Source organism: Lontra canadensis, unplaced genomic scaffold, assembly GCF_010015895.1.
Source record: "Lontra canadensis isolate GAN:19392208 unplaced genomic scaffold, GSC_riverotter_1.0 scaffold3, whole genome shotgun sequence".
NCBI lineage: Eukaryota > Metazoa > Chordata > Mammalia > Carnivora > Mustelidae > Lontra > Lontra canadensis.
The window spans coordinates 1786767-1799626 of NW_022630997.1; the positions used below are offsets into that span (position 1 = coordinate 1786767).

At 40.4% G+C, this 12860-nt stretch overlaps 1 protein-coding gene across 3 annotated transcripts in view; it reads left to right on the forward strand.

Annotated features, from left to right (window-relative positions):
- Positions 1–1239: 1239 nt before the first annotated feature.
- EIF3A (eukaryotic translation initiation factor 3 subunit A) overlaps positions 1240–12860 on the forward strand; it is a 38061-nt gene continuing 26440 nt past the window's right edge. For 2 of the 3 annotated variants that reach the window (XM_032878746.1, XM_032878756.1), the window contains exons 1-5: positions 1240–1461; positions 8760–8950; positions 9133–9269; positions 9655–9818; positions 11545–11744. In XM_032878746.1, coding sequence (XP_032734637.1) covers positions 1413–1461; positions 8760–8950; positions 9133–9269; positions 9655–9818; positions 11545–11744 — 741 coding nt within the window. In that variant the 5' untranslated portion in view covers positions 1240–1412. Of the gene's footprint in view, positions 1462–8759; positions 8951–9132; positions 9270–9654; positions 9819–11544; positions 11745–12860 lie in introns of those variants that run through there. The other variant, XM_032878767.1, reaches the window with a different exon arrangement.

The window sequence follows — 12860 nt, forward strand, 5'->3', positions numbered from 1 at the left end:
GAAAATGCTTTTTGTGTGTATGTGCTGTGGATTCCTGGTTCCCTTGTTACAGTACTGTCATTCATTTGCATAGTTCATGCATTATTACAAAATGTGTAATAAATTTGGAACAATTTATTCCACTGCTGCTTTCTGAATTTTTCTTTTTCTTTTTTCTAAATTTTATTTACCCATTTGACAGAGAGATCACAAGTAGGCAGAGAGGCAGAGAGAGAGGGGGGAAGCAGGCTCCTCGCTGAGCAGAGAGCCCGATGCGGGGCTTGATTCCAGGACCTTGAGATCATGACCTGGGCTGAAGGCGGAGGTTTAACCAACCCACCGAGCCACCCAGACGCCCCCTGAATTTTTCTTCTGAACTCATCTTAATTTCATACTTAGGGCTTGAGTTATTAGATTCAGTTTAAATGGCTTTCAGGTTCTAGGTGTAGTAGTTAATGACCGAGCATTAAAACTGGAGATCAATGATACAAGACTGTATGTAGCAAGGGGCCCAAGAAATTGATTCCCTGCAGCTAACACTGGTTTTTCTTACGTTTCTTTGCGGTGTGTACTGAATGTCAAGGCTAGAACACTCCAATGTATCTTCAAACATTATGCAAAGTCCGCTCTGATGCAGAACTTCTGTCCTCTTGCCAGATTACTGTCTCCAGTCTGGCCCCGTCTTTCAGGTCTCAGCTCAAAACTCACCTTCTCTGAGCGCTCCCATCCTCCGGACAACCTTTGTGTCAGCAACTTTTTAATTTTACCGATATGAAAGAAGCTTGCTAATGTAATTACCGCGTCCCTCCTTCCTCTGCTAGTCCGTCAAGGGACAGGTCACTGCTATTAACCAGCGGTGAGCAGCGCTGGCCTAGCGATGGTTGCTCAGCGCATGTCCGATAAACGAATATATTCGGCATTTTCATTCAGCGGCGACAGATCACTCCTTGGACGAATGGGACCCGACTGTAACTTTGCATGACTCCGCACAAAGCGCGTCCAAAAATCTGTGCACACGCCTTCTTTCTCGCCAGGCAGAGACTCTGACACAAGTATCACCTTTCTCACCCCCATTCTCCCTCAAGGAGAAAGGGGCCTGAGAACCTTGTCCCATAGCTTTTCCCCGACGAGGCGTGAGGGGGAAGCGGCGCGCAAGGAGGACGGCTGCAGCCGCCACGTCAGCCGGCGCGCGCGAGAGCAGCGCGCCTGCGCGCGGAGGACCTCTCCCCCCCCCCTACATCCGGGGCCTGGGCGGTGGCGGCGCCGCCGTGCAGGGGGTCACGTGGCTCCTTCCTTTCCGTCTCTGGCCGGCTGGGCGCGGGCGACTGCTGGCGAGGCGCGTGGAACCTCGCGCTGGTTCCCCTTCGTCTCCTCTCCCGGCCCGGGCCACTAAGGAGTTCGCTGACGCCGGCTGAGCTGAGCCTGCCGCCAAAATGCCGGCCTATTTTCAGAGGCCGGAAAATGCCCTCAAACGCGCCAACGGTGAGTAGGGTAGGGGATCGGGGCGCTCCGGGCTGGGTCGGCCCGAGGCCTCGGAGGTCGAGGATCCCCGGCCTGCTTCTCGCTGCTCCGCTGCCCGGCTGAGGCCAGAGAGGTGGTCGATGCGACCTGTCCGCCGCCGTCCGGGTCCGTGGGTGGGCATGGTTTCCCTTCTCGCTCCGACCGACCGGAGCCGGTGGGAGGTGCGGAGCTGGGAACCGTCGCTCTGGGGGCCCTTCCTTCTCCCCGCCCCCTCCTGGTGGGTCTCCGGGGCCGCGGTCCCGGAGATAGGTTTCTGGGGCCCGAGTTCCTTACCCCCCTTGTCCGCCTCCGCCCGGAGCCCCAGGTCGCCGGGCTTTCGGTTGCTTAGGCCCCGCGCCCCCAGCCGCCATCTGGGAGTGCCGGGGAGGAAGAAACATGGCTCCCTCCCGGGGACAATGCACGCGAGAACCTCGACTCCACCTCCTGCGGGCGCGGGGAGCCGGGCAGTCCCACCTCCGGCCCTCCTGCAGACACCTCCGCCCCCCAAATCCAGCGCCGGCCTTTGCGGGTCAGGGTCCACTTACCCTTTTTCCGTCACTGTATCTCCGCTTCGGGGGCTCTGACCCATTTAACCTGTTACCTGTTTTTTTTCTGGCATTGAGTATTGGCCCCAAAGTCCATTCCTGATCACATGAAGTTGGAACAGAGTTAATACTGTAAGAGAGGGACTTAAAGTTCTCGCTTAAAAATAACGAAATTGAGGCCTGGAGAGAATGTTTACCCAAGGTCACTCGGAGTTAGTTGTTGAGCCAGGAGACTAGAACCAAGGTCTCTAGACTTTCAGATCAGGCGTTTTTTCGCCACAGCGCTGCTGCCTCCGATTTTTATTTCTAGGTGTACTTAAGCCACGGGCCCTTTTCAGGAAAACTTGTGCGTGTGCTGGTGTATTCAAGAGGCATTTATTACGTTGGCATTTTTGGGGTGCAAATGTATTATGCATTGCTCTGGCTTTTAAAAACTTTATCGTTTAGAGTTTTTTAAGCCCAGCAATTTCTAAGTGTGTAGGGCGTTCATGGCTCTTATTTTCACCCTTTCTTTACCCAAACAGGTTTTGGGTCTTATCCGTGTTGTAGGTGGATATACTACGCCTATTAGAGTTTTATGTTTATGGAGCTTATTTTGTTAGCATGTTTGAAAATTCCTCTTATGAAAAGTTCAGTTTCAGTCAATACATAAAATTAATACTGCTGATAACTTGTCAGGACTGAAGGTGTGTTTGTCCCATCGTTGTTACTTTAAAAGTAACAATTTGGGGGGTTGGTAAGAGTGTGGGATATAATTCCACATTCTTGGGAATAGAGTACAGTAATTGTTTTAAAAATCAGTTAAAACCACAACTTAGATCTGATGACTACTCATTTTAACCAGTGATCTAATAGAACAGGCAAGAATTAAGAATGTTAATTTCTTTTTTTTTCTTTTGTAAGATTTTATTTATGTAAGAGAAAGAGTATGCAGGAAGGGGGGGGGTGGGTCGGATCAGAGGGAGAGGAAGGAGCAGACTCCCCGCTGGGCAGGGAGTCGAAATGCCAGGACCCCAGGACCATGACCTGAGCTGAAGGCAGACACCCAGCCACTGAGCTACCCAGGCGGCCAAGGATGTTAATTTCTAGAAAAGCAAATTGATTGAAATGGAAATTTATCACTATAAAATGAACTGTAGCAAAGTTAGAATTTTTTTCTATGTTTAAAAATTTAGAATTATATTATGGTATACAGAATGATTGGGATTCAGTTACTGTTCGAATTGCTCTTGTAGATCTGTTTCACAATCATTTGGTTTACCGACAGGAGTTTTTCCTATGCTAATAGTCTGAAGCGTTGTAGTCTTGATGGCCTAAATATTACACATTCCTTGTGTTCAGGCCTTGTTTCTTTCATTACTCCTCCCTTCTGAATCTTCATATGAGCTTAGTGCTTTAGTAATTTTTTTTAATTAGAAGGGTTCTCCAATGTGTAGCAAATCTTTTTTTTTTTTTTTTTAAGATTTTTTATTTATTTGACAGAGAGAGATCACAAGTAGGCAGAGAGGCAGGCAGAGAGAGAGGAAGGGAAGAAGGCTCCCTGCCAAGCAGAGAGCCCGATGTGGGGCTCGATCCCAGGACCCCGGGATCATGACCTGAGCTGAAGGCAGAGGCTCAACCCACTGAGCCACCCAGGCGCCCCATGTGTAGCAAATCTTAAATGCTTTTACATGTTTTCTAAGTTGAAATAGATTTGATTCATGAAGGAAAGCTGAGGAAAGCATCTGAAATTAAAGTAGGCAAGATGAGCAAGAAGATGAAGGGACACGTGGGCGGGGGCTTTAATTTTATGTAGGTTTTTATAAGGCTGTACTGTCTCCTTGCTGCAGTCTTTTTAAAAGGTAGGTTGGATGTTTCTGTAGTAGAGGCCTTAACTTTCAAATAGGACCTCTGTACCTTTGGTCTTGTGAATGAGAGCTGCTCTCTCAAAGTGTTAAAGTGAGCGGAATGTGGATGGCACATGGCACTGCTTACAAAACTTAACAAAAGTAGGATTATAAAAGCACATTTCATTTGATGGAGAAAATCTCATTTTATGTATGGGTTTTATCTGTAACATTTGTGGCCTCAAACACATTCAGAACTAATCCGTTTTATTTTAATAAAATGTGAATAAGTTTAGAATAGTTCAGGTTACTCTGAGTTTGTAATTCAGAACAGTATTTTTGGAAATGATCATAGTAATCATTTGGGAAGGTGAGAACTCGGCCTAGCAGTTACAGGCAAGAAATTCATGCACCGGAATCATTTGGAGAAAGCCCCTTTTCCAGATTATGTTGTCAGTAGTATGGAATTAGTTGCTTCTGATCTTGTAACAGCGTTTTAGTTTAGATTCTACCAGTGATTTATAAGGTTGTCATTAAACCCACAAATTGTGTAACGTTGTAGCTTATCCACAAAGTCTGTAGCACACATCAACTAGTAATATTGAAGGGCTGACCTAAACTTTATCTTTTAGGATAGATACAGTTTGTCCTTGTGTCTGAACGGTAAGATCAGAATGCTTATCCTCCGAGTATTAGTTCATAATTCCAGATTTTAATCTTTATTTCAAGAACGTGAGGGAAGTGAACATTTTTAAAAACACTGCAATAGAGCCTTTAATGTGTGGTATTTCTTTCTAGCCTCAAAAACTTTCTTTTTCCTTATTAGATAATTAAGAGGAACTAAATTCTCCCAGTATGTAAATTAGGGTAAAGACTGGAACTCACCCCTCATGGATTATCATGATATCTGTTCCCATTCCATTTTTTTCCTTTAAAAACATCCTTGCTTGGTATCCGTGTTTGCTTTTTTTCTTAGTGTTGGTGGAGGTGTCCTAAAAAATACTGTTTTAGTGCATTTGCTTTGGTTTCTTTAAACCTGTTGTTTCAGAGTTTGAAAGTAGAACTTGGAATCATAAATTTTGATTGGCTGTTTAGGAAGTGAAGATTACTTTTAGGGATGCCTGGGTGGCTCAGTTGGTTAAGTGTTTGCCTTCTGCTTGGGTCATGATCCTGGGGTCCTGGGATCCAGTCCTGCATCCGGCTCCTTGCTTGGAGGGAGCCTACTTCTCCCTCTGTCTGCCATTCCCTCTGCTTGTGCTTATGCTCCCTCTTTCTCTGACAAATAAATAAATAAAATCTTAAAAAAAGGAAAATTAGTTTTGCTTCTGTCCCTAAACAAGATTTCCAGTTTTTTAGAGTGACATTAAAAAAAATCACACTCCCCTATTTAAAAATAAGAGATTGGGTAGGTGAATTATTTTTAGACAGTTTATTATTTTGACATCACCAGGCTGCGGCCAGCTCTCAACTTTAACTCTTTGTGCCTGTTCTGTGTTACAGGCATTTTGACAAGTGTTTATATAGAATACTAAAAGATCTAAATCCTCAGTGTAAGACTGGGAATTGGATACAATAGATTATTTTGGTGCTGCTGCTGTGGTATTTATAATGTGAATGATAAGTTTAACTAAAAACATTTACTTCCAAATTTTTGGCTGATAGAAATGTTTTCTGTTAAATAGTTGTTAAAAACACCTGAGGTACTGTTGGATTTTACAAAATAACCTTGCATAGGTGTGCTTCAGGAAGAAGATAGGTAGGTCCTCCCTCCCCTTAGACCAGGAAAGGCTTATTATTCTAACAAAGTATCTAGTTGTATTACATTTTTGTTTCCTCTTAGAGAGTTGTTTTTTGTTTTTTGTTTTTTGTTTTGTTTGTTTTTTGTTTTTTTTTTGGGTAATAAAATGGACTCAAATGAAAATGGGACTTTTCTCCATATTGCCAGGATTAATGTTGACATTGACTTGAATTATTGTAGAAGGGTTTGTTTTCATTTGCATATGAAGAATATGATTTGAGGGGCGCCTGGGTGGCATAGTGGGTTAAGCCTCTGTCTTCACCTTGGGTCATGATCTCAGTCCTGGGATTGAGGCCTGCATCTTGCTCTCTGCTCAGCAGGGAGCCTACTTCCCCCTCTCTCTCTGCCCGGGGCTCTGCCTACTTGTGATCTCTCTCTCTGTCAAATAAGTAAATGAAATCTTTAAAAAAAATATGATTTGGTATAATATGGGGTGACATATGTTACTGTATAAAGATACTTATTTCTGTGTATTTTGTGATTTATCTCATTGCAAACTTGTTAATATACCAGAGTTGGAGTTTTGTTTGTAGTTGTCCTGCTGGAAGGAATGTTCAGAAGCAACATTCCTGAAAGATGGGATAGTTGGGAGAAGAAATAATAGAGAATTACTAAATCTGTAGATCTAGTAAAACTCCCAGCTAAGGGACATTTCTGCCTGTTGTCTTCCTAGCACAGTTACATGGTTTATAATGTTGTATGGTGTTAACTCTTGAAAATAATTCTTTGTTAAAGATTTTTTCCTTACAAGGAAAAGAATGATTTTTTTTTAAAGATTTTTTTTTTTTTAAATAGATCACAAGTAGTCAGAGAGGCAGGCAGAGAGCCCTATGTGGAGCTTGATCCGAGGACCCTGAGATGATGACCTGAGCCGAAAGCAGAGGCTTAACCCACTGAGCCCCCCAGACCCCCCGTTTTTTTTTTTTTTTTTTAAGATTTTATTTATTTGACAGAGCAGGAGAGCACAGAATGGGGAGTGGCAGAGGGAGAAACTGGCTTCCTGCTGAGCAGGGAGCCCAAGGTGGGGGGCTAGATCCCAGGACTCTGGGATCATGACCTGAGCTGAAGGCAGTCGCTTAACAAACTGAGCCACCCAGGTGCCCCGAAAAGGATGATTTTTTAACAGTGGAAATGTAGTGTTTAAGACCTTTTTTAAAAATGGTGTAAACTAGTGTTTTGGTTCCCCAAATTACTTTCCAAATGTTGGTGGAAAGATTTTTTTTGTGTGCAATTTGGCAGTTACTGATTTTTAAGCTGGGCATAAGGAGATGACTTAGGTTCGATTGCTCCCCGCCATCCATTTACTGAGTTTTGTGCATAGGAAAATAAAAGATGAGGAAAAAACAGGCTAAATTTTAACCTTTGTCAGAAATAACGTGTTGGAGGGCGCCTGGGTGGCCCTGTCGGTTAAGTGGCTGCCGTTGGCTCAGGAGTGATCCCAGGGTTCTGGGATCAAGTTCCACATCAAGCTCCCTGCTTGGGGGAGAGCCTGCTTCTCCCTTTCCTTCTGCCTGCTGCTCTGCTTACTTGTGCTCTCTGTTTCTCTGTCAATACATAAAATCTTTAAAAAAAAATGTGATGGAAGAGTCTTTGCTTTGACTGAATTTCAAAATGAGCAGTATACATAAAACCTGAGATGGGAACTGGATTTTGAAATATTGCCATATGCAGGATGCCTTCAGGTTTAGGTGGTACTAAATTCATAAGTATATATATATTTTTGCTATGCATTCTGAATTTTTTTGTCTTAAAAATAAACTTTATTTTTTAATAAACTTTTTAAAAGAGATTTTATTTAATTATTTCAGAGAGAGAAGCGGGCTCCTGGCTGAGCAGAGAGCCTGATAAGGGGCTCTATCCCAGGACCCTGGGATCATGACCTGAACCAAAGGCCAGCACCCAACTAAGTGAGCCACTCAGGCATCCGTATTTTTTAAAATAAACTTAATTCTAGAAGTTCAAGACTTATTATTACAAAAATAGTAGAGTGTTTCCATATAAACCAAACCTATTGATATTGTATATCATTTTGTTATATTTGTTACAAGTAATGAACCAGTACTGATACATTGTTAATGAAAGCCTATACTTCCTTCACATTTCTCTAGCTTTTCCTTGTGTCCTTTTTTGAATTCCAGGATCACTTCTAGGATACCATATTACATTTAATTGTCAAATCTCCTTAAGACACCTCCCCTTGTTATTGACAGTTCCTTAGATTTTCCTTGTTGATAACCTTGATAAGTTTTGAGGAGTACTGGTCAAGTATTTTGTGGAATGTCCCCCTAATTTGGGGTTTGTCTTAATACTTTTTTTTTCATGTTTACGCTGGAAAAATAAGTGGAGAGCTATTCCGTAGATTTGAAGACTAAATGTTGTTAAATCGTCAATTCTTCCAAATTTGATATGTAGATTCAAAATCAAATAAAAAATGTGAATGAAAATTCCAGTGAGCTAATTTATAGATATTAACAAACTAATTCTGAGTTTATATGGAAAAGTAAAAGACTTAGTGGGCCCAATAATACTGAAGAACAAAGTTGGAGTACTCACTACTTGGTTTGAAGACTATAGTAATCAAGATGGTGAGGTATTAGCAAAAGACTAAAAACGTTGGAATAGAGAGTGATCAGAATAGAGAACCTAAAAGTAGGCCCACATAAACAGTCAGTTGATCTTAAAGGGAACAGAGTCAATCTAATTGACTGTCAAATTGCCAATCTAATGATTTTTCTGCCTGGAGTCTTAGCATGAACTAGTAAAAATTCCCTCAGCCAGATCACTGTGAGTGAAGATAGACTTGAGTTTATGGTGTTTGCTGGGGAGAGATTTTTTTTCCCCTCATGACTTCAATTTCTGGAACTTAGAACACATTTGGTACAATGTAATTGAGTGAAATCCAGTTTTATCTGTAGACCATATTTTGAGATAGTACCAGTTTTTCATTGTTTTAACTCAGATAATTTTGGCATGGCTTTAGATCTCAAAAATAAACGTGATCTAAAAAGAGATGGTAGTGACTTCAGAAATTAAAATAGCAAATTTAAGCAAGATTTAGACTTCTATATAGTATACATAATGAACTTTGATTTTCCTGAATTATTTTTCCAGAATTTCTTGAGGTTGGCAAAAAGCAGCCTGCTTTGGATGTTCTTTATGATGTTATGAAAAGTAAGAAACACAGAACATGGCAAAAGATACATGAGCCGATTATGTTGAAATACTTGGAACTTTGTGTGGATCTTCGCAAGAGCCATTTGGCTAAAGAGGGATTATACCAGTATAAGAACATTTGTCAACAGGTATGAAGTGAGCTGGGTTTTATGTTTTTTAGGAAGTGCTTTTAATAACTTTCAGAGGCGTTTACTTTCCAGAGTTATAGTATGTTTTATTTCCTAAAGTTTGCTCTTAAAATATTTCATGGTTTGTTGAGAAAGTGTTTTAAGGCTCCTTGCTCTCTTTCTCTCTCTCTCTCTTTGGTTAGGTGAACATCAAATCTCTAGAGGATGTTGTTAGGGCTTATTTGAAGTTGGCAGAGGAGAAAACTGAAGCCGCCAAAGAAGAATCTCAGCAGATGGTCCTGGACATCGAAGATCTGGATAATATTCAAACCCCTGAGAGGTGTGGAGGTTCAGTTTCTGATACATTTTCCTCAGTTTTTCTTCATATGTGTCTCCATCATCCTCATTTGAAGTGTAGATTTTCATTAGAAAGAACGCTTATCTTCGTAATTCTAAATTTATAGTAACAAAACCATACTATTCAAAATTTGTAAGACGGAAAAATCTTCAGATAGAGGCAGATACTGATTTCAGTGGTTGTAATATGTATTGGGGATTCAGATACTTGGATGCGTGACAGCTTTACAGTGCATCCACAGTTGTGGGAAGAATTTGCACTTTTTTATATTGACCGTTGTTGGTTTTGTTTTTTTAATCATAGAACAAAGTAGGAAATCCTGTCAAATGCTTTCAACTTTTTAAATGCCCCCCCCCTTTTTTTTAAGTGTTCTCTTAAGTGCTGTAAGTGGTGAAGACACTCAGGATCGTACTGACAGACTGCTTTTAACTCCATGGGTGAAGTTCCTTTGGGAATCCTATAGACAGTGTTTGGACCTTCTTCGAAACAATTCTAGAGTAGAGCGTCTCTACCATGATATTGCCCAACAAGGTAAGATGAAAACTGATTTGAAAAGTTGACTTTTAGGAAAATATTTTGCAAAAGATGGACAGAGTTAACCTGATTGTCTCCACAGTACTTACTTTATAGTTTTTATTCTTATTGAAAGATGATTGGCGTTCATTTAAATATTAAATAAGTGACTATAAGAAATTTGTTTTACTTGTTCGGGTAATTCTGTATGAAATCCACTTCATGAATATTTGAAAGACAAAGTCATTTTGGGACTTTACAGGTGACTAAAACCATAAATGGAACTTTTTTGATTGCTTTCTGATAAACTTAAGTTCTTCTTTTGATTTCACTGTTGGATATTCTCAACCATGCCATGGATTTCTAAGGTCTTCTTAAGCTTTGAACTTCTAGGATTCCTTGGAAAATGCATAGTTTTATTTTCTTAAACAGTATAACTGAATATAGAACTAAGTGATTTTGATGAGTCAGGATAGTTATAGAAAGTATCCAGTTGTTACCCTGCATATACAAATAGTGCTTGAACAGCTAGAGGGGTGGGTTGTTAGAGGTGCTGACAGACACACCCCTTTGCCCCCACTCCTGCACAATTGAAAATCCACCTGTGACTTGACAACCCAAAACCTTAGTTACCACTGGCTTGTTAATCAGAAGCCTTATCAGTAACATAAACAGTTGATAAACATGTATTTTGTGGGTTATATATGTTATATACTGGATTCTTAAAACAGGAAGCTAGGGAAAAGAAAGTGTTAAAAATCATAAGGAAGAGAAAATAAATTTACAGTACTGTACCAGAAAATCTACATGTTCGTGTACCTATGTAGTTCAAACCCTTGTTTAAGGATTAACTGTACTTTGAATCCTGAACTATACGAAGTCTGTTTTCTTAATCTTGTATCTTTTCCTTATTGTCACTTGTTGTTAATGCAGCTTTTAAACTATATATGAAGGGAGTATATGTGACTTGAGAGTGGTTTTGGCTTTTTCTTACTTTGCCCTTAGTACAACCTTGTATTGCCATTCTTTGCAATTTGGGGATGATTGGCATTTGTTTATTCAAGTTGTAAGTAACTTTAAGAATATTTTACTGTGAGTATTAGAACCTGTGTTCTGTTTTGCTTGCATGGCTAGCATATATGAATTTTCATTTAACATAAGAATATTTGGGATTTTTGATAACTGTTGATATAAATGTTAACTTGAAGTTAAGCTGCATCCCTTTGTTTTGGGCCTATTGAAATAGAAATCTCTTTTTTTTTTTTTTTCTTTTAAGAGCAAAGGAATTCTGAAACAGTTGTTATTGCAAAAATGATGGTAGAAAATTATTTTAGTACAGCAAGTAGTTAAGGTACACATCTGTGTACACAGTTGAATCAGGTTACCATAAGCCCGCAGTTTGTTGATAGCAAGACTCTTTATATTTCAGGCTAGAATTTTTTGTTCCTTTAGGATTTGAAGTGGTAGATCTTTGAAAGGTGAGTCCCTTCTACACTTTAATTTCAATGGCTTCCCGTTTGTAAACTCTTCTAGAACACCAGAACCAAGTTCTAGTTCTAGGCCAGGACTATGTCCAAAAGATGGTCAGGAGATGAAGTGACCATTGACTGATGATTTCTGAAGACTGATTATAAGTTTGATAAAATCTTGTTAAAATAACTGATTGTAATATTCGAAATAAAACGAATTCAGATACTTGGTGATGGTGGAAAGTACCTGACATATCTTTGAATTATGCTTGTAGCTTTCAAATTCTGCCTCCAGTACACCCGTAAGGCGGAATTCCGTAAGCTGTGTGACAATTTGAGAATGCACTTGTCACAGATTCAACGTCACCATAACCAGAGTACAGCAATCAATCTTAATAATCCAGAGAGCCAGTCCATGCATTTGGAAACCAGGCTTGTTCAGTTGGACAGTGCTATCAGTATGGAATTATGGCAGGTATGTTTTGAACTATTTGCTGTCTTTTGTAGTCATAATAACCCATATTACTTTTTTTTTCCCTTGTGAGTAAATGAGTATCTTCATCTTGATACTTACTGGTTAATTTCAGTAGATAATTGAGGAATTTAAGATTGTCTAGTGGATAACCAAGAGTTCTGGACAGGCAGTCTCAGGATATGGGTACTAGTTGACTGCTGTGAAATCAGAGCCAAATCAGGTAATCTCTTTTGGACCGGGTGGCTTTCCATATAAAACAGTTTATTCTCATTGCTGCTCAAAGTGTGGTTCAGTGTCTGTCTGTGAACTATGTACTGCTCCAGGATGAAATAATTACAGAGGGGAATATACATTTATTAAGGGTGGAGTTTTTTGTTTTGTTTTTGGTAGCAGTTTCATGGTAATTTCGTGTGTGTTTACTCTGTTTAGGAAAACTAAGCTTGTCTTTTCGATTTATTTTTGTAATAATTTTGCTGTATTTATAAAAATATTGGCAGTAGTAGGTTGGAAGCTTTAAAAAAACAATTTTTCCCTTGACTGTGGATGTTGGAGAAACACTATAGTAGATTGTCTCCTAGATTTCTTAGTGTTGCTTCGGCTTAGTATACCTGTGGAGAGAGCCTACATTGGAAATCTCGGTGGTGTTGGGAGACTTGTCAACTACTTGGGCTTTTTATGTTAAGGATTCCACAGAGATACTTAATTTTTTTTTTTTTTAAGATCTTATTTATTTATTTATTTGACAGACAGAGAGAGAGAGAGATCACAAGTAGGCAGAGAGGCAGGCGGGGGGGGGGGGGAAGCAGGCTCCCTGCTGAGCAGAGAGCCGGATGCAGGGCTCGATCCCAGGCCCCTGGGATCATGACCTGAGCCAAAGGCAGAGGCTTTAACCCACTGAACCACCCAGGCGCCTGTCTAGAGATATTTTCACATGATTTTGTAGTCCTGTTTGAAGCTTTTAAATATTTGACCAAAGAAAAAATCTAATTGAAATTACAGAGGAAGAAGATTGGTAGTTTTTCTGTCAATTGAAACTGTGATCTCCTGCTCTCCAAAATATTTTCCTTTCTGTAGGGTCACCCTTAAAACACTGCCTGATGAAATATCGAAAAAGAG